Source organism: Oncorhynchus keta, chromosome 33, assembly GCF_023373465.1.
Source record: "Oncorhynchus keta strain PuntledgeMale-10-30-2019 chromosome 33, Oket_V2, whole genome shotgun sequence".
Lineage (NCBI taxonomy): Eukaryota > Metazoa > Chordata > Actinopteri > Salmoniformes > Salmonidae > Oncorhynchus > Oncorhynchus keta.
The window spans coordinates 17,268,165-17,290,244 of record NC_068453.1 but is presented as its reverse complement, the minus strand read 5'-3'; the positions used below and the strand labels follow the sequence as shown (position 1 = coordinate 17,290,244).

Here is a 22,080-nt window from a genome sequence, read left to right as displayed (position 1 = left end):
GTGTGTGTGTGTGTGTGTGTGTGTGTGTGTGTGTGTGTGTGGTGCCTGCGTGGCCTGTGAATGCTAGGCTGTGGGAGTGGAGACTGCCGCAGCATGGTGTGTGTGTGTGTGTGTGTTTGAGGTTCAGAGACAGACTGCCTGTCAGTCCTCTACATGTGTGTGTGTGTGTGTGTGTTTGATTGGTGCCTGTGTGGCCTGTGAATGCTAGGCTGTGGGAGTGGAGAGCAGCGAGGTTCAGAGACAGACTGCCCTCAGTCCTCTACATGGTGTGAGTGTGCGTGGCCTGTGTGTAGGCTGTGGGAGTGGAGAGCAGCGAGGTCAGAGACAGACTGTGTGGTGTGTGTGTGTGTGTGTGTGTGTGTGTGTGTGTGTGTGTGTGTGTGTGTGTGTGTGTGTGTGTGTGTGTGTGTGTGTGTGTGTGTGTGTGTGTGTGTTGACTGCAGTGACTGAAACATTGTGATTCTAGGAAGAGTAATGTAAAAGCTGTATTGACTTTAGTCTTGGTTTATTCAATATGAACAGTTCCATCTTCAGCCATGTAAAGAGTCAACTGTTCCAGGAAGAGAATCACACAGCAGTATCTGGTGAGGAGGAGCATTATTGGCGTCAACTTGCTGAACTGAAAAACTAAAGTAGAGACACAGTATATTGTGTACGAGACCAAACTCTCCAGCACTTCAGAAACCTATTAAACAGCAATACGTTCAGACTATACTCTGACTCTCCTAGCCTTTGACACCACAAACAGGAAGGACAGAGATATTATCCAACGAAAACATACAGGTGAGTAGAGAGATTGACGTGGAAAGTTAAGTTGAAGATAAGCTTTACTGTGTTTAACGTCTAGATTGACTTGTTTGTCCAGATTCTACTGTATGCTACACTTTTTATCCTACAGTTATAAGATGTATCTATGTCGTAACATCATGTATCAAGATTTGTTAATATCACGTAAGACAATATTGACAACTCTAAAGCTGAATCTATCAAGAGCTGACTGATTCCAGGAAATGGTTTATGGTTTCACCTTTGGTCTCTGTCTAGATATGACCACCTCCAGCAGTCTCCTGTCTGAAGAGCAGTTCCTGTGCTCTATCTGTCTGGATGTGTTCACTGAGCCGGTCTCTATTCCATGTGGACACAACTTCTGCAAGGCCTGTATCAGTGGATACTGGGATACCAGTGACCTGTACCAGTGTCCCATGTGTAAAAAAAACGTTGATAAGAGACCAGATCTGTTTGTCAATACGTTCATTTCTGAGATGGCTGCTCAGTTCAGACAGACAGTTGAAGTGAAAACTACCAGCAGCCCAGACCAATGCCCTGCCATGATAGTAGAAGTGTCCTGTGACTTCTGCACTGGGATGAAGGTCAAGGCCCTGAAGTCCTGTCTGGTGTGTCAGACCTCTTACTGTGAGACTCACCTGGAGCCTCATCAGAGAGTCCCAGCCTTGAAGAGACACAAGCTGATCAACCCTGTGGAGAACCTGGAAGACAGGATGTGTAAGACGCATGACAGACTCCTGGAGCTGTTCTGTAGGACTGACCAGACGTGTGTTTGTGTCTTGTGCTTGAAAACAGACCACATGACTCATGACACTGTCCCTCTAGAGGAAGCGTATGGAGAGAGGAAGGCTGAACTGGGGAAGACTGAGACAGAAGTGCAGCAGATGATCCAGGAGAGACTGAAGAAGGTTCAGGAGATCAAACATTCAGTAGATCTGAGTCAGAAAGATGCAGAGAGGGAGATATCAGACAGTGTACAGGTCTTCACTGCTCTGGTTCGCTCCATTGAGAGAAGCCAGACTGAGCTCATTGAGGTGATTGAGGAGAAGCAGAAAGCAGCAGAGAGGCAGGCTGAAGGGCTCATTAAAGACCTGGAGCAGGAAATCACTGATCTACAGAGGAGAAGCACTGAACTGGAGCAGCTCTCACACACTGAGGACCACCTCCACCTCCTACAGAGCTGTCCATCCCTCTGCATCCCTCCACCCACCAAGGACTGGTCTAGGATCAGTGTTCACAGTGATCTGTGTGTGGGGACTGTGAGGAGAGCAGTGTCTCAAGTGGAGGAGACACTGAATAAAGAGATGGAGAAGCTGCCTGAAGTCAAACTGAAGAGGATTCAGCAGTATGCAGTAGATGTGACTCTGGACCCTGATACAGCACATCCCAACTCCATCCTTTCTGAGGATGGGAAACAGGTGAAACATGGAGACACATGGACAAATCGTCCTAATACCCCAAAGAGGTCTGATAAAAGTGTAAATGTCTTAGGAAAGGAGGGTTTCTCTTCAGGGAGATTTTACTATGAGGTGACAGTTCAGGGGAAGACTAAGTGGGAGTTAGGAGTGGCCAGAGAGTCCATCAACAGGAAGGGGAAGATCACACTGAGCCCTTACAATGGCTACTGGACTGTCTGGCTGAGGAATGGAGAACAGTACAAGGCTCTTTCTAGCCCCTGTGTCCTGCTCCACCTGAGAGAGAAGCCCCAGAAGGTGGGGGTGTTTGTGGATTATGAGGAGGGTCAGGTCTCCTTTTATGATGTGGAGGCCAGGTCTCATATCTACTCTTTCACTGGCTGCACCTTCACTGAGAAACTATATCCATACTTCAATCCATGTCTTAATGATGGTGGTAAAAACTCTGCCCCTCTGATCATCTCTCCTGTTAATGACAGACTGAGTTTTAATCTGAAAATCTAACTGGCCAGTAAAATAAATACATTTAAAATAGTAATAATCTGTTGTCATACATCACAATTAATATTTCAGACACACAAATATCATGCTTCCAAGACATGCGAACCTCTCACTATTACAATAATGGGGGTTAGCATTTTGTGCGTCTAACTTTCTCACTCATCCTTATTCACGATTCATTCAGGATTATCTGTCATAATAGCATCCACATTAATGTAAAATTTAAAAAAAAAATATTCTATTAGTTTATAAGTGGCTCCAAAATGACACAATACATTATTGACTAAATGACATCTGCCTTTGAGACAGTCTTGAGATGCAGGTCCATGTGTGTAGACAGTGGTGCTGGAGCAGTTTTTTGTAAACGACATCATCATTTCCTCAATGTTTGTGCCGACAGATGTAGACAGTTGATTCGCCTGTCAGTATAGAAGATGCATAAAATGCATCATCCAATTGCAACGTCTGCCTATGCCCACTCATATTTCCTCTAGAAAATGTTCCATTTTTAATACCCTCAAACATATCATTAGGAATAAGCCACCATCTTTGTCAGTCATTTAACCGGTGAAATGTCCAAACTGCATTTCCAAGTCAGCCATTTGATGGATCTCAATGAGTTTCATGGGAATATGAATGTAGATCTTCTTGAATGACTGTTTTGTGAGTGAATTAGAGCAGATGGTGTTAACACACTTGTCCGTTCTTGTTTCAATTAAAGCAGAAATCCTGCCTAGTGAAATCCTGCCTTCTTTTATGACTTTTCAGCTTCAGCTAACCATCCGAACCATCAAAATCTCACAAAGACATCAAATAAATCTTTATTTGGTTTGTAATTATCTTGTTTTTCATGACATTTTAGTCGTAATGAAATATAATCTATTTACAATTGATCAGAATACATTTTTCAGAAAAAGTTTGACCCGCTCCGTGTCACTCCTCCTCCGCACACCGGCTGCACTACATCGCTGGTTGTAGACCAGTGTGGAGAGACGGAGAGCAACTCTCTCTCTCTCTGTCTCTCTCTCCCCCTCTCTCTCTTTATCTCTCTCTGTCTCTGTCTCTCTCTCTTTCTCTGTCTCTCTCTCTCTCTGTCTCCCTCTCTCTCTGTCTCTGTCTCTGTCTCTGTCCCTCTCTCTCTCTCTTTCTCTCTCTCTGTCTCTCTCTCCCTCCCTCTCTCTGTCTCCCTCTCCCTCTGTCTCCCTCTCTCTCTCTCTCTCTCCTCTCTCTCTGTCTCCCTCTCCCTCTCCCTCTCTCTGTCTCTCTCTCTCTCTCTCTCTCTGTCTCTCTCTCCCTCTCTCTCTCTCTCTCTCTCTCTCTCTGTCTCTCTCTCCCTCTCTCTCTCTTTCTCTGTCTGTCTCTCTCTCCCTCTCCCTCTGTCTCTGTCTCTCTGTCTCTCTCTCTCTCTCTCTCTCTCTCTCTCTCTCTCTCTCTCTCTCTCACTCACGCACTCACACACAGACACAGCAGAATTTGACATTGGGAAATGTACAGCTTGTAGCATGCTGACAGTGTTCATCCCAGTTGCTTTAGATGCTTTCAAATGCAATTTAGGAGAAGAGCATGAGAAAATTGAAAATGGAATTCAGACAATGCCTTTGCCAGCTGTGCAGTTCCTCGGCTGTGTCGGAAAATAAATAGTTTTCTATTTTCTGCTCTTTTCACCCAATGTCGCAAAACCAGATTGTTGTATTATTGTGTGAGATTAAATGTAATAGTCTCAAGGGGCTTCTTATCTGTGGATTAGGAGAGAATAGGTGAAAACACACACACACACACACACACACACACACACACACACACACACACACACACACACACACACACACACACACACACACACACACACACACACACACACACTCTGACTGAAGGAGTTTGATGTCAATCAGCTCATTCAGTGATGTCTTGACCCATTCAGTAGACCTACACTTCCATCCAGAAGTGACTCAGCCTGATTATTTATTTGTGTTGTTGCAAATGTCTGAATAAAAATGAGTTAGTACAGAATGGTGCTTTTTTGTTGTTGTATGTACTCACTGGCAAGGTGTGTACATACAGTAGGCTATATGTATGCCTCAGGGAGAAGTTTGTTGAATGTAATTGTTGTGACATACAGTATAGAGGGGAGAAGGGCGTGGGTGGGTTGAAGCACCCGTGGTCTGAAGAAGATGAAGTACATGGAGGCGGTTTTTGTATGGGGCTCTACATGGAAACACACACACGGAAGAGGTAGAACAAATGCAAAGTTGGAGCCATTTCCGAGTTTCATCAGATGTATGGTGTAATATATGTTCAGGAGCAGGATTTACAGCTGGTGGTCTCTGTTCATTTCAGACTGGAATGCAGATGATGTCCCGCCCACAATTATGTCTGTCTGTCCTTTCTCCTTTCTCTGTCTGCCCTTTCTCCTTCCTCTGTCTGCCCTTTCTCCTTTCTCTGTCTGTCCTTTCTCCTTTCTCTGTCTGTTCTTCTCCCTCTTTCCTTCCCTCCCCTCTACCTGTCTGTCTTTCTGTCTCCTGTCCCTGTCATTACTGTAGTACAGGTTTATTACAGTAGTCCAGTCCAGAGAGGAGGATGCTGGTCCTTCTGCCCTCTGGCTCTCCTCTCCCTGCTGCCTCCTCAGGAGAGTCTGCTCACCAGGGTTAATGATGCACATCTTATAGCTTCCTTTACACTTTTTTAATACATGTTTTGTCCCTCTGTCCCTGTCTCTCTTTCTCTTCGTCTTCTCCCTCCCTCCCTCCCTCCCTCCCTCCCTCCCTCCCTCCCTCCATAGCACATATCCTACATTTGCTCTAAAACAGAGTGAATCAAGTTGAACTGTATTCATGTCGGCCGCCAGCCTTAAGTCTCTCCCTCCCCTCCTTCCCCTCCTCCAGTACTTCACCTGTGCCTATAAAGAGTTAGTCGCTAGTGTTTGCGACCATCAGCAGAACCGCAATGGGATATTTATTATAGGCGCGCTGTGCAGAAGAGCAGCTATCGCATATTTCAACATCATAACCATAACAAACCTCAGTAAGACTGTTAAGTCAATTATGAAATGAAACATGGAAACACAGATATTAATAGCTCCTTATTACTCACACATTTCACTGACAAAAATGCAGTTACAGGAGAGAACGCTTTTGTGAATACAAACAAATAGTCTCTTGGCTCATCACCGAAGGCGAGTTTGATGTGTGGACATGTGACATGCTTGACTTGATATTAGCACATTCACTTATGGAGTCAGGGAGGGATATACTGATTTTAGCTAACTGGAAATGTTGCTGCATACACACACAGTACACATGCACACACAAACACATTAATGTGGTTCGAGGGTTTTGTGTCAGTTGTACTACTCTGCGAACTATGAACGCTATCAGACGGGCTGGCATTTTTGATTGACAGCGCGCCCAGAGGGAATGGAACGAGAGATGCCGTTGGAGACGACAGACGTCACACACACAGACTCTCAATCGACGAGGACTTTGTTGGAGTTACAGAGGAAGTGCTGATCTGATACAAGGGTTTGAGAAACCACTTGACGACAGAGAGGGAGTACTTACCATTACGCAGACCGAATGCCTGCGCTGTTACTCTAACACTGTGTTGCTGTAGGTTGAGACTCAGAGACAGACTTGGATAGTGTCTGTTCTGCAATAGGAACAGCATGGCAGAATCACTTAGGGCCTGTGAGTTCTGACCTCCATCACCGTAGGCTGTCTCTATGGAGAGACATCTCTGATATCCTTTTCCATCTCTCCATCTCCTCGTCCTCCCATCATTAACACCACATAAGAGCTCCTCTCGCTCCTGTTGCCTCCTGCTACCGACCCCCCTCAGCTCCCAGCTGTGCCCTGGACACCATTTGTGAATTGATCGCCCCCCATCTAGCTTCAGAGTTTGTTCTGTTAGATGACCTAAACTGGGATATGCTTAACACCCCGGCAGTCCTACAATCTAAGCTAGATGCCCTCAATCTCACACAAATCATCAAGGAACCCACCAGGTACAACCCTAACTCTGTAAACAAGGGCACCCTCATAGACGTCATCCTGACCAACTGGCCCTCCAAATACACCTCCGCTGTCTTCAACCAGGATCTCAGCGATCACTGCCTCATTGCCTGTATCCGCTACGGAGCCGCAGTCAAACGACCACCCCTCATCACTGTCAAACGCTCCCTAAAACACTTCTGTGAGCAGGCCTTTCTAATCGACCTGGTCCGGGTATCCTGGAAGGACATTGACCACATCCCGTCAGTTGAGGATGCCTGGTCAATCTTTAAAAGTCACTTCCTCACCATTTTAGATAAGCATGCTCCGTTCAAAAAATGCAGAACTAAGAACAGATACAGCCCTTGGTTCACTCCAGACCTGACTGCCCTCGACCAGCACAAAAACATCCTGTGGCGGACTGCAATAGCATCGAATAGTCCCCGCGATATGCAACTGTTCAGGGAAGTCAGGAACCAATACACGCAGTCAGTCAGGAAAACTAAGGCCAGCTTCTTCAGGCAGAAGTTTGCATCCTGTAGCTCCAACTCCAAAAAGTTCTGGGACACTGTGAAGTCCATGGAGAACAAGATCACCTCCTCCCAGCTGCCCACTGCACTGAGGCTAGGTAACACGGTCACCACCGATAAATCCATGATTATCGAAAACTTCAATAAGCATTTCTCAACGGCTGGCCATGCCTTCCGCCTGGCTACCCCAACCTCGGCCAACAGCTCCGCCCCCCCCGCAGCTCCTCGCCCAAGCCTCTCCAGGTTCTCCTTTACCCAAATCCAGATAGCAGATGTTCTGAAAGAGCTGCTAAACCTGGACCCGTACAAATCAGCTGGGCTTGACAATCTGGACCCTCTATTTCTGAAACTATCCGCCGCCATTGTCGCAACCCCTATTACCAGCCTGTTCAACCTCTCTTTCATATCGTCTGAGATCCCCAAGGATTGGAAAGCTGCCGCAGTCATCCCCCTCTTCAAAGGGGGAGACACCCTGGACCCAAACTGTTACAGACCTATATCCATCCTGCCCTGCCTATCTAAGGTCTTCGAAAGCCAAGTCAACAAACAGGTCACTGACCATCGCGAATCCCACCGTACCTTCTCCGCTGTGCAATCTGGTTTCCGAGCCGGTCACGGGTGCACCTCAGCCACACTCAAGGTACTAAACGATATCATAAACGCCATCGATAAAGGACAGTACTGTGCAGCCGTCTTCATCGACCTTGCCAAGGCTTTCGACTCTGTCAATCACGATATTCTTATCGGCAGACTCAGTAGCCTCAGTTTTTCGGATGACTGCCTTGCCTGGTTCACCAATTACTTTGCAGACAGAGTTCAGTGTGTCAAATCGGAGGGCATGCTGTCCGGGCCTCTGGCAGTCTCTATGGGGGTGCCACAGGGTTCAATTCTCGGGCCGACTCTTTTCTCTGTATATATCAATGATGTTGCTCTTGCTGCGGGCAATTCCCTGATCCACCTCTACGCAGACGACACTATTCTATATACTTTCGGCCCGTCATTGGACACTGTGCTATCTAACCTCCAAACGAGCTTCAATGCCATACAACACTCCTTCCGTGGCCTCCAACTGCTCTTAAACGCTAGTAAAACAAAATGCATGCTTTTCAACCGATCGCTGCCTGCACCCGCATGCCCGACTAGCATCACCACCCTGGATGGTTCCGACCTTGAATATGTGGACATCTATAAGTACCTAGGTGTCTGGCTAGACTGCAAACTCTCCTTCCAGACTCATATCAAACATCTCCAATCGAAAATCAAATCAAGAGTCGGCTTTCTATTCCGCAACAAAGCCTCCTTCACTCACGCCGCCAAGCTTACCCGAGTAAAACTGACTATCCTACCCATCCTCGACTTCGGCGATGTCATCTACAAAATGGCTTCCAACACTCTACTCAGCAAACTGGATGCAGTTTATCACAGTGCCATCCGTTTTGTCACTAAAGCACCTTATACCACCCACCACTGCGACTTATATGCTCTAGTCGGCTGGCCCTCGCTACATATTCGTCGCCAAACCCACTGGCTCCAGGTCATCTACAAGTCCATGCTAGGTAAAGCTCCGCCTTAACTCAGTTCACTGGTCACGATGGCAACACCCATCCATAGCACGCGCTCCAGCAGGTGTATCTCACTGATCATCCCTAAAGCCAACACCTCATTTGGCCGAATTGCAAAAATCGCTGAAGTTGGAGACTTTTATCTCCCTCACCAACTTCAAACATCAGCTATCTGAGCAGCTAACCGATCGCTGCAGCTGCACACAGTCTATTGGTAAATAGCCCACCCATTTTCACCTACCTCATTCCCATACTGTTTTTATTTATTTACTTTTCTGCTCTTTTGCACACCAATATCTCTACCTGTACATGACCATCTGATCATTTATCACTCGTGTTAATCTGCAAAATTGTAATTATTCGCCTACCTCCTCATGCCTTTTGCACACATTGCATATAGACTCCCCTTTTTTTTCTACTGTGTTATTGACTTGTTAATTGTTTACTCCATGTGTAACTCTGTGTTGTCTGTTCACACTGCTATGCTTTATCTTGGCCAGGTCGCAGTTGCAAATGAGAACTTGTTCTCAACTAGCCTACCTGGTTAAATAAAGGTGAAATAAAAAATAAAAAATAAATAAAAGATAGGAGAGGAGATAAAACGACAGGAAGATGGGGGAGACATGCCATGATTCTCTCTCTCTCTCCTCAGTCACTCTGTTAATTATACTACTTGTTCTCCACTGAGAGAGATGGAGAGATGTCCTTTCACTCCATGAAGTTCTGCTCAGTGTGATCTAGGGCCTTTATAGCCCTGCGAGGAGCCAAAGTGAACATTCCACGTAACAAGGAGCTGGTATTCAGTGTCTCTCCCTCCCAGTCAGCTTTGATGTGATGTGGCATGACAATGGAGATAAGACAAAGAAAAAGATGGGGAGAAAAAAGATGATGGTGAAGAGGAGGAGGAGGGTGTCACTTTTTTCCCTTCCGACTCGTTCATTATCTAGCATCACTTGTTTGTTGAGTCAGTCTCTCGGGCCTCTCAAACTAATTTGCGGAGAAGTGAAGTTGACATGTCGAGAGATAGAGAGGAAGATGGTAGAGAGAGGGGAGAGAGATGACAGAGACAGATACAGTAGAAAGACAGAGGGAGATGGGAGAGAGATGACAGAGACAGATACAGTAGAAAGACAGAGGGAGATGGTAGAGAGAGGGGAGAGAGATGACAGAGACAGATACAGTAGAAAGACAGAGGGAGATGATAGAGAGAGGGGAGAGAGATGACAGAGACAGATACAGTAGAAAGACAGAGGGAGATGGTAGAGAGAGGGGAGAGAGATGACAGAGACAGATACAGTAGAAAGACAGAGGGAGATGGTAGAGAGAGATGACAGAGACAGATACAGTAGAAAGACAGAGGGAGATTAGCATGCCTTGTTAAACTAGCTCAGTCCTGTCTCTCTGCTGTGTATGGCTGTAGTTCAGTCCTGTCTCTCTGCTGTGTACGGCTGTAGTTCAGTCCTGTCTCTCTGCTGTGTATGGCTGTAGTTCAGTCCTGTCTCTCTGCTGTGTAGGGCTGTAGCTCAGTCCTGTCTCTCTGCTGTGTATGGCTGTAGTTCAGTCCTGTCTCTCTGATGTGTATGGCTGTAGTTCAGTCCTGTCTCTCTGATGTGTATCGCTGTAGCTCAGTCCTGTCTCTCTGCTGTGTAGGGCTGTAGTTCAGTCCTGTCTCTCTGATGTGTAGGGCTGTAGTTCAGTTCTGTCTCTCTGCTGTGTATGGCTGTAGTTCAGTCCTGTCTCTCTGCTGTGTAGGGCTGTAGTTCAGTCCTGTCTCTCTGATGTGTATGGCTGTAGCTCAGTCCTGTCTCTCTGATGTGTATGGCTGTAGTTCAGTCCCGTCTCTCTGATGTGTATGGCTGTAGCTCAGTCCTGTCTCTCTGATGTGTATGGCTGTAGTTCAGTCCTGTCTCTCTGATGTGTATGGCTGTAGTTCAGTCCTGTCTCTCTGCTGTGTACGGCTGTAACTCAGTCCTGTCTCTCTGATGTGTATGGCTGTAGCTCAGTCCTGTCTCTCTGCTGTGTACGGCTGTAACTCAGTCCTGTCTCTCTGCTGTGTATGGCTGGAGTTCAGTCCTGTCTCTCTGCTGTGTAGGGCTGTAGCTCAGTCCTGTCTCTCTGCTGTGTATGGCTGTAGTTCAGTCCTGTCTCTCTGCTGTGTAGGGCTGTAGCTCAGTCCTGTCTCTCTGATGTGTATGGCTGTAGTTCAGTCCTGTCTCTCTGCTGTGTAGGGCTGTAGCTCAGTCCTGTCTCTCTGATGTGTATGGCTGTAGTTCAGTCCTGTCTCTCTGATGTGTATGGCTGTAGGTCAGTCCTTTCTCTCTGCTGTGTAGAGCTGTAGCTCAGTCCTGTCTCTCTGATGTGTATGGCTGTAGTTCAGTCCTGTCTCTCTGATGTGTATGGCTGTAGTTCAGTCCTGTCTCTCTGATGTGTATGGCTGTAGTTCAGTCCTGTCTCTCTGATGTGTATGGCTGTAGCTCAGTCCTGTCTCTCTGATGTGTAGGGCTGTAGTTCAGTCCTGTCTCTCTGATGTGTATGGCTGTAGTTCAGTCCTGTCTCTCTGATGTGTATGGCTGTAGTTCAGTCCTGTCTCTCTGATGTGTATGGCTGTAGTTCAGTCCTGTCTCTCTGATGTGTAGGGCTGTAGTTCAGTCCTGTCTCTCTGATGTGTATGGCTGTAGCTCAGTCCTGTCTCTCTGATGTGTAGGGCTGTAGTTCAGTCCTGTCTCTCTGATGTGTATGGCTGTAGTTCAGTCCTGTCTCTCTGATGTGTAGGGCTGTAGTTCAGTCCTGTCTCTCTGATGTGTATGGCTGTTGTTCAGTCTTCATCCAAGGTTCCTGAATACGAACAAACTCCACCACAGCCTTCCAACTACTCTACTATAGAATGTAAACACACAGTACAGTACCTGTCCATACCTGTGTGTAGGACAGGAACTCAGATAGAGACAAAGGTTGTGTCTGAAATAGCACCCTATTTTCTATAGTGCACTATTTTGGGGCCCAGGGCCTGATCAAAAGTAGTGTGCTATGTAGGGATTATGATGCAAAATAGACTTCACCCGTGGGACCATAACAGCAGTAGTAGTAATATCTCAGAGTTGATGTTTCTGTCACCCATGACCATCAGTCTCTGATGACCTCTTAAAGGGAATGGGCTTTACTTAAAGGGTAATAGACTGTGACATGAAGTGTAACTACCATAACCCCACTGCATCTGCTCTTTTGAGCTTTTTGTTTGATCATATTTCCCATCGCTGTGCTATACACATGATCTCTTCAATGGCTAATTGATCTTAAATGGCAGAACCTGTCACACAGTTATATTTAGTTGTGCAAGAATCATTTCTTCACATTTACTCAGATGCCATATACTGTATATGTGTGTCACTTGATAAATGGTTAATGGAGGGGTTCAAGTACTAACACAAGGCTTTTAGTTTGGTTAAGTGCTGAGAGCACGAAGGTGGTCCCAGACATGAGTTATTTTAGCAACCCTCTTCAAAGGCCTAGCCCTATTCTCTACTCTCTGGTATGGCATACAGCTGTGGCACTGACTGGCTGTCGTGCTGTGTGTGCACGTGCGTGTGTCTGAGAATGTGGAGCGACACAGGACACGATCTGATCGATTTAGAGTCCCCGGGGAAACAAGGGAATTCCCTGAAAGGGTTATTCAGGGTACAGAACAAAAATAATCACCAGCTCTAAGAAAACATTCCTGCTCTTTAGATCAAGAACATCCATCCCTCACTTCCTCCTCTCCTCTTTCCATTATTCCCTCCCTTCTTCCCCCATCCTTCTTTCTTCACTCTGAAATGTTAATGTGTGGGTCAAGTGAGCTACTGTCGAATGAAATGAGATGCTATGCATATTGTATTAGTCAGCTCCCCATAGATCATCATTTGTATTCCAGAAGATGAATCTCTCTCTCTCTCTCTCCCCCCCAGTCTGAGTTTTCCAGTGCCACCATCCTCCACCAGGCCAGGAGAGACCATGTAGCTGAGTCATGTCGGGCCCAGAGTGCATCCAGCCGCAAGCGCCGGGTCCTGACCCCCGGTGACCTCAAACACCTGGTGGTGGATGAGGAGCATGAGCTCATCTACTGCTATGTCCCCAAGGTGGCCTGCAGCAACTGGAAACGTGTCATGATGGTCCTCACGGGACGCGGCAAGTACAGGTCAGTAGCACAGGAAACTACTATTAAGATTTGAGATAACATGCAAGACACATTTTCTGAAAGGGAAACAATAAATAAACGATTAAAGATGTAAAAAGCTGCCCCCTAGCCCAAAGAGTTTAACAATCACCAAGGGATCATAGATTTCACCTGGATTCACCTGGTCAGTCTGTCATGGAAAGATCAGGTGTTCTCAATATTTGTATAGTCAGTTTTTATAACTGCGGCTACTATTACTACCACTCCTACTACTACAATTTTATTTATTTGTGTTGTTTTTATTCTGTTCCTCATGGTCTTTATTTCTCTCCATCCCAGTGACCCTATGGAGATCCCTTCCAACGAGGCCCACGTGCCGTCCAACCTGAAATATCTGAACCAGTACAGCATCGCTGAAATCAACCACCGCCTCAAGAGCTACCTCAAGTTCCTGTTCGTCCGGGAGCCTTTCGAGAGGCTCGTCTCCGCTTACCGCAACAAGTTCACCCTCAAGTACAACTCCTCCTTCCACCGCCGCTTCGGCACCAAGATCGTCCGCCGCTACCGGAAGGACGCCACGCAGGAGGCGCTGCTCAACGGCGCCGACGTCAAGTTCCGGGAGTTCGCTGAGTATCTTGTCGACCCGGCCACCCAACGCGACGGCCCGCTTAACGAGCACTGGCAGACGGTGTACCAGTTGTGCCACCCCTGTCACATCCACTATGACCTGGTGGGCAAGTACGAAACACTGGAGGAAGACGCCAACTACGTTCTGCGGCTGGCGGGGGTGGGCGAATCGCTGCGCTTCCCGACCTACGCCAAGTCCACCCGCACCACAGACAGCATGACGGCCCAGTTCTTCAGCAACATCACCTCCCAGCAGCACAGCCAGCTCTTCCAGCTGTATAAATTGGACTTCCTCATGTTCAACTATTCCATGCCAAGCTATCTGCGACTGGACTAACGACTAGAGGACCAGGACATGACTAGCCAGCTGGGACTCTGGGCACGATCCACTTTTATTAAGAGAAGAACATAAGAACTGAGTGAAAGTGGAGAACAGATATTTTTGCAGAAGCTTTATTCAAAAACTGTCGTCGCTGTTCCTGTGGGGTGAACAGGAAGGACTGAGGGGAATGGGAGGGACAGAGATTGAGGAAAGTTGCTGGATCCGATTTGACGTGAAAGATTCTTGGTTCTCCAATCAGCATTGTCCTGAAGGTGGTAAAGGAGGAAGTGGAGATCCTATAGCATCAGAATGCAGGGTTCGGGTGGAGCTGATGTCAGAGGTTTTCTAAGAAGGGACATAGAGGAGAGAAGCAGGACTCCTGGAGAGTGATCGATATGTGTTCTGTATGTACATGAGGTGGGACTCTTGACCAATTAGTCTGCTATGGAATCTGCATAGCAAACGGTGGCCTCGCATGCACGTGCCCTGGCCCCAAAGCATCATGGGAGCTGATCTTATTTTATAACTAACAATAGCGAAACTCCGTCAAATTGTAAAACACATCCATGTCCTTCAGTGTGCTGTATCCTGGGTGTGTTTGATACGCCCACCAATTATACATTTGATAAGTAAACTGGCTCTTGGCTCCACCACAAGCCCTCCTCATTATAGCTGGCTATTGACTTTGCTTTAAAGACCTCTAGAACCATTAGGCGTAAACAGTGGAGCTACAATTTACAGCCAACTGCTCTAAAGTTGTAGCTATGCTGTCAAGATCGCCATCGTCATAGGTGAAAAACCTCCTGAATCCTAAGGTTTGCCAGGTGAGGCCTCAGACTCCCATGTCAAGATCTGAAAAGGCGGCCATTTTAGAAAGACGCTGAGCACCCTCGAGGCTTTGAGCCACAGGAAGTGGTCAGAAGGAATGATTGACAGGTGTTAGGTGCCTCCCACTGACCCAGAGAGGAACTGTAGAAGAGATGGCCCGTGTGGCTGTGAAAGTGTTTAAGGGACAGGATCTCATAAATCCGCCCACACCACACCCCAAAACCAGGCAGGGCCATAACCCTGCCTACGGGCCATGCCCATTACCCCCCTCTTCAACGAGCAATGTCTCGGTTTTAATGTCTGATGAAAACTTTGCTGCGAGCAGCAATAAAAAATATTATTTAAATTACTTTTACTGTCAGGGGGTGGGTGGGGTGGATGAGAGAGAGGAAGATTTTAACATTTTTATTCTTGGCAGATTAACATTTTAGTTGATTTAAAAATAATAAGATTTTCATCAAGATTTAAAAAAAAAAGTTTTTCATGTTTTTTTGTCCTGAGTTGCCTCCGGTACACTGTTAATGATAACATTTGAATGGTCTTCCCTTTTCCCGAAGGGCGTACAATACAATAAAGTTAAGTCCATGACTTTGGTTTCTCTGTGCGTGAGAGCTGGGACTTCCCATGGGATTTAGAGTTATTCCCTCTCTCCCCCTTTGTCAACTGAGTCTGGTGCCAAAGGGTTGGAACACTGCCAATGGCAGAAAGGGACAGTCAACTCAATTCTTATCAGTACTTTTCAGGAAAACATCCAATAATTTACAAAACATTTACAATCCTGTGATTGAAATGAAACTATAGCATGATAAACGTATTCTACATACATATCTACATCTACAGTGCAGACTACTGCTCAGAATCAGAAACAACAGCAGTGGTTGCCTTGATAATGATCGGGGTGGGCGATGGAGGGAGAGAGAAGACAACTTAATTAGCCAAGCTGGGAGGGAGGGAGTTCTCTTTATTCTTTACACCCCTTTGTCATTCTTCCTCCACTCAGACTTCAAAGAGAGAGGGACGTTAATTGGGAAAGTTGTGTATTTTTATGTTGCTAGGTCTGAGCAGAAGTAACAGCAGCACAGAAGAAATGATCACTACTATATTCATCTGTCCCTCTGGCCGTTAGTTTAGACAGACGTGGTGACTAATGACAAGCTCACCTAATTTTGTCTTAGCTTCTAAAATATTGGTGGCAGTTGTGTGTGTTTGCACGTATGTGTTGTTATAATTAGCAACTGGTTTAGAGGAACAAGGCCCTTCACATCTGGCTCTGATAAAGAGGAAGGCTACTGGTTAGGAGGAACAAGGCCCTTCACATCTGGCTCTGATAAAGAGGAAGGCTACTGGTTTGGAGGAACAAGGCCCTTCACATCTGGCTCTGATAAAGAGGAAGGCTACTGGTTTGGAGGAACAAGGCCCTTCACATCGCGCTCTGATAAAGAGGAAGGCTGCTGGTTTGGAGGAACAAGGCCCTTCACATCTGGCTCTGATAAAGAGGAAGGCTACTGGTTTGGAGGAACAAGGCCCTTCACATCTGGCTCTGATAAAGAGGAAGGCTACTGGTTTGGAGGAACAAGGCCCTTCACATCTGGCTCTGATAAAGAGGAAGGCTACTGGTTTGGAGGAACAAGGTCCTTCACATAGCGCTCTGATAAAGAGGAAGGCTGCTGGTTTGGAGGAACAAGGCCCTTCACATCTGGCTCTGATAAAGAGGAAGGCTGCTGGTTTGGAGGAACAAGGCCCTTCGCATCTGGCTCTGATAAAGAGGAAGGCTGCTGGTTTGGAGGAACAAGGCCCTTCACTACTGGTTTGGAGGAACAAGGCCCTTCACATAGCGCTCTGATAAAGAGGAAGGCTGGTTTGGAGGAACAAGGAGCGCTCTGATAAAGAAAGGCTGCTGGTTTGGAGGAACAAGGCCCTATCTGGCTTTGGACTGGTTTGGAGGAACAAGGCCCTTCACATAGCGCTCTGATAAAGAGGAAGGCTACTGGTTTGGAGGAACAAGGCCCTTCACATCTGGCTCTGATAAAGAGGAAGGCTGCTGGTTTGGAGGAACAAGGCCCTTCACATCTGGCTCTGATAAAGAGGAAGGCTACTGGTTTGGAGGAACAAGGCCCTTCACATCTGGCTCTGATAAAGAGGAAGGCTACTGGTTTGGAGGAACAAGGCCCTTCACATAGCGCTCTGATAAAGAGGAAGGCTGCTGGTTTGGAGGAACAAGGCCCTTCACATCTGGCTCTGATAAAGAGGAAGGCTGCTGGTTTGGCCTACATCTCCGACCCCATCCACTTACAGAAACAATGAGAGCATTCTGAGCTCTCCCTCCACACACACACACACACACACACACACACACACACACACACACACACACACACACACACACACACACACACACACACACACACACACACACACACACACACACACACACACACACACACACACACACACACTGATGTTGATGCCACGCAGCCTCTTACTCAGCAGCTGTACTCTAGTGAGGGTTGGTAAGTGAGGTACGGAGGGAGAGGGGGGTGGACATTTAAATACACCACACACTCAGCTTATCTCTAACTGCCTATTTAACCTCCAAAATGAGACACTTTACTCAAAGGCTTCACAACTCTGCAAACAGTTATGGAGTCCTCTCCTCTTTACTCCAACCTCTCTCTCAAAATGGCCCCATATAAAAACAGAAGTGGGTTTTTGGACAGTGGCAGTGATCTCTACCCTCACAACAGGAAAAGGACAGGCTTCTTATACAAACAGAGCTGTTAAAATCCCACAGAAGCCCAGCCTAACGATCCCTATGGAAATACTGACCTGATTCCCCAATATATATATATTCTCCATTCTTATTCCATCTCCTAGCTCACTCTACCTATAAATCCACCTGAATCCAATTCTGACATGTCCATTTAGTGTTCTTGTGCTGTATATGTATTTATTGACAAGTGTACGGGTATATTTATGTTGTTGGAGAACGACGTCTATTGTTGGACTGAATTACATATTTACTGTGTTGCTAAATGCAGAAGCACAGGAAGTGCACGCTCCTCTGCACATACGTGAACATATCCACTCTGGGGCCGGGGGTTTCTAGCCAGAGATAAGCAATTTTTTTGTGAATTATGGTTTTATCTTTCTGTCTATGAGATATTCTTATTCAATCAGTCTCTGTGCAACAGTGAAAACCTCCCCATACTGCCAAGGAAACTTCCTTTGTGTTACACATAAAGGGGTCCCCATGATGTTTCCTGCTGTTACGAATTAGCCCTTTGGTACCAACTCACAGACCATGAGGCGTTTCAGAAATCTTGCCAACTGTTGAAATCACTGGAAGGTGGTTAGTGCAGATCTCCCACTCAAACTGCATTGAAACCAAAGCCTGGAATGGTAATAGAGCTTTTTCCTTTTCTGTTGTATTCCTCTTGTCAGCAACACTCCACAGCAGCTTCCACACTTTTCATTGACCTCATAGAAGTATAACATATAGATAGAACACAGTTTCTTAGATATGACCTGCAGCATACGTGTGTTGAATGGAACCATGATAATTTTGTTTATTTCAATGATTATGTCCAATCCATTCTATGGTTGCCTCCTACATAGCCTACAGTACATGACCACAGGGCACTCCAGTCACCACAGACAGTACCTTTTTATGCTGAAATGATCTGTGCCTTTTCATTCCTCTCATCGGAGCACTTTACTGTCATCTGATTGGTCAGTCCACAAACACACACTCTCCCTCTTCAATTGTCAGGTGAATGTTGTAATACAGCATCCCACACACTAACACAGATCACCTGTAGAGAGACTCATGTGACCACATCAAGAGGATTTTCAAATAGAGGGTTTTTGAAATGCTTGCTCTGCTCAGATCTTCCCTCCTCTCCTAAGCCTTCAGATACAGGATGGTTTTCTATGGCTCTGTGTTGCTCAGAGGTTGTACGTACCCCCTTCAAATCCACACTTCAACCCTCAGATCTCTGTGTGCTAGTTTCAGTGTTCTCATCTGTTGCCAGATGGTGAGTGTGTGTTCACTTAAATCAATGTTGTTGAGAGTCTAGGCTGGTTACTCTGCTGTTAGATACCATGTCATACGGCCGGCTTGTGTCGGAGAGGTCTGTACCAATGAGTGTGTATCTGAGCTGTGTGTGTGTGTGTGTATATATATATATATATGCACACACTGCTCAAAAAAATAAAGGGAACACTAAAATAACACATCCTAGATCTGAATGAATGAAATATTCTTATTAAATACTTTTTTCTTTACATAGTTGAATGTGCTGACAACAAAATCACACAACTATCAATGGAAATCAAATGTATCAACCCATGGAGGTCTGGATTTGGAGTCACACTCAAAATTAAAGTGGAAAACCACACTACAGGCTGATCCAACTTTGATGTAATGTCCTTAAAACAAGTCCAAATGAGGCTCAGTAGTGTGTGTGGCCTCCACGTGCCTGTATGACCTCCCTACAATGCCTGGGCATGCTCCTGATGAGGTGGCGGATGGTCTCCTAAGGGATCTCCTCCCAGACCTGGACTAAAACATCCGCCAACTCCTGGACAGTCTGTGGTGCAATGGATGGAACGAGACATGATGTCCCAGATGTGCTCAATTGGATTCAGGTATGGGGAACGGGCGAGCCAGTCCATAGCATCAATGCCTTCCTCTTGCAGGAACTGCTGACACACTCCAGCCACATGAGGTCTAGCATTGTCTTGCATTAGGAGGAACCCAGGGCCAACCGCACACCACACTCATCTCGGTACCTAATGGCAGTCAGGCTACCTCTGGCGAGCACATGGAGGGCTGTGCGGCCCCCCAAAGAAATGCCACCCCACACCATGACTGACCCACCGCCAAACCGATCATGCTGGAGGATGTTGCAGGCAGCAGAATGTTTTCCACGGGGTCTCCAGACTCTGAGCACGTGACAGACGTGACAGTGTGAACCTGCTTTCATCTGTGAAGAGCACAGGGCGCCAGTGGCGAATTCTCTGGCAAATGCCAAACGTCCTGCACCGTGTTGGGCTGTAAGCACAACCCCCACCTGTGGACATCGGGCCCTCATACCACCGTCATGGAGTCTGTTTCTGACCGTTTGAGCAGACACATGCACATTTGTGGCCTGCTGGAGGTCATTTTGCAGGGCTCTGGCAGTGTTCCTCCTTGCACTGCGGAGGTAGCGGTCCTGCTGCTGGTTGTTGCCCTCCTACGGCCTCCTCCACGTCTCCTGATGTACTGGCTTGTCTCCTGGTAGCGCCTCCATGCTTTGGACACTATGCTGACAGACACAGCAAATCTTCTTGCCACAGCTCGCATTGATGTGCCATCCTGGATGAGCTGCACTACCTAAGCCACTTGTGTGGGTTGTAGACTCCGTCACATGCTACCACTAGAGTGAAAGCACCGCCAGCATTCAAAAGTGACCAAAACATCAGCCAGGAAGCATAGGAACTGAGAAGTGGTCTGTGGATCAAACCTGCAGAACCACTCCTTTATTGGGGGTGTCTTGCTAATTGCCTATAATTTCCACCTGTTGTCTATTCCATTTGCACAACAGGATGTGAAATTTATTGTCAATCAGTGTTGCTTCCTAAGTGGACAGTTTGATTTCACAGAAGTGTGATTGACTTGGAGTTACATTGTGTTGTTTAAGTGTTCCCTTTATTTTTTTGAGCAGTGTATATTGGAGGTCGCTCTGTACTGTACCTGCTCTGCCTTAGAGTAACTCCAGGAACTCAAACAGGCTACGTTGTATTTATTTATTCATTCACCAACGACTACCCATAACATTCCTCATGGTGGTCTCCATGGCAACACACCTGGACTTTTCTCACGGGGCAGAATGTCGGTTCATCATCAAGGCCCTCTCACCTGAAACATGAATAATTTAATATATTGACTGCAGGTAGTGGGAGAGGAGTTGTGATTCCCCAGCAGTGTTCATTCTGTCTGATGTTTTCACAATAAAACGCCTCAGAAACTCAAACCCAGATGCCCCGGGCTACTGTTTTTCTTTTCATTCTGCAGACAAGCAAGCGTGCGAACACAGACACAACAAACACACCAAATTCTATATGTCAAACGCTAATCACACACACACATATTTGTCACATTATCACTCACTGCCCAGTGGTTTCATGGGTATTCTCTGGTTGGCATGGATATTGTCTCATCAACTCATGCCACCTGATGATTCCAAGCTTGGCATTACAACACGCCATCTGTTTTGTTTGTGAAAAGCCTGCACATGCCGGTCTGCCAAAGCAATTTTCTGGGTTACCATGGTTACTCCTGAGACATTCTTGTGCTCCATGATGGAAGTATATTCATGTGCTATGAATAACGTACAAGCTGTCATGTGTGGTCCACATTGGTGTGGAGCAACTGAAGTGGCAACCTTTATTTGTGGAGATGAAAACAAAAGCTCAATCTCCTGTACAAAGAGAATGACAATACATGTGAAGCAGATGGTGGTCCAATGGTAAGTCCCTGACGCAAAACCAAGAGGTTGTGGGTTCAAACCTAACTTCTTGTTTGTTTCTGCAACTCTCAATGTCAACTCTACAAGGAGAATGGTAAGAAGTGTGAAGGAGTCGTGTGTCTCTGGCGTGAGGATCTTGCCCCACAAATCACTGAATACAACAATACAACACCGTGACCAACAATGCTTTAAGATGTTAAAAAAAAGTGTTAAGTAAAAGATAGATAAGAAAAAACAGCAGCAGTAAAATAACAATAGTGAGGCTATATACAGGGGGCACCGGTTAGTTGAGGTAATATGTACATGTAGGTAGAGTTAACGTGACTATGCATAGATAATAAACAGAGTAGCAGCAGCGTAAAAGAGGGGTCTGGGTAGTCCTTTGATTAGCTTTTCAGGGGTCTTATGGCCGAGCAGTTGCCATACCAGGCAGTGATGCATCCAGTCAGGATGCTCTCAATGGTGCAGCTGTAGAACCTTTTGAAGATCTGAGGACCCATGCCAAATCTTTTCAGTCTACTGAGGTGTTGTCGTACCCTCTTCACAACTGTCTGGGTGTGTTTGGACCATCATAGTTTGTTGTTGATGTGGACACCAAGGAACTTGAAGCTCTCAACCTGCTCCACTGCAGCCCCGTCGATGATAATGAGGGCATGCTCGGCCCTCCTTTTCCTGTAGTCCACAATCATCTCCTTTGTCTTGATCACGTTGAGGGAGAGGTTGTTGTCCTGGCACCACACAGGCAGGTCTCTGACCACCTCCCTATAGGCAGTCTCATCGTTGTTGTTGTCAGACCCACTGTTGTGTCATCGGCAAACTTAATGATAAATCCTCCTGGAAAAAAGTGGACAGTTAGTTTTT

General features: G+C 46.5%; 2 protein-coding genes across 10 annotated transcripts in view; both read left to right on the top strand.

Annotated features, from left to right (window-relative positions):
• Positions 1 to 2,883, top strand: part of LOC118365888 (E3 ubiquitin-protein ligase TRIM39-like) — a 95,088-nt gene extending 92,205 nt beyond the window's left edge. For 2 of the 4 annotated variants that reach the window (XM_052492222.1, XM_052492219.1), the window contains one exon: positions 1,045 to 2,883. In XM_052492222.1, coding sequence (XP_052348182.1) covers positions 1,047 to 2,705 — 1,659 coding nt within the window. In that variant the 5' untranslated portion in view covers positions 1,045 to 1,046 and the 3' untranslated portion in view covers positions 2,706 to 2,883. Of the gene's footprint in view, positions 1 to 407; positions 784 to 1,044 lie in introns of those variants that run through there. The other 2 variants (XM_035748189.2, XM_052492218.1) reach the window with 2 other exon arrangements.
• Positions 1 to 20,724, top strand: part of LOC118365964 (carbohydrate sulfotransferase 11-like) — a 113,145-nt gene extending 92,421 nt beyond the window's left edge. For 2 of the 6 annotated variants that reach the window (XM_052492230.1, XM_052492224.1), the window contains exons 3-5: positions 12,725 to 12,954; positions 13,273 to 16,341; positions 16,662 to 20,724. In XM_052492230.1, coding sequence (XP_052348190.1) covers positions 12,725 to 12,954; positions 13,273 to 13,897 — 855 coding nt within the window. In that variant the 3' untranslated portion in view covers positions 13,898 to 16,341; positions 16,662 to 20,724. The remainder of the gene's footprint in view (positions 1 to 12,724; positions 12,955 to 13,272; positions 16,342 to 16,661) is intronic. The other 4 variants (XM_052492229.1, XM_052492228.1, XM_052492225.1 and 1 more) reach the window with 4 other exon arrangements.
• The last annotated feature ends 1,356 nt before the right edge of the window (positions 20,725 to 22,080 follow it).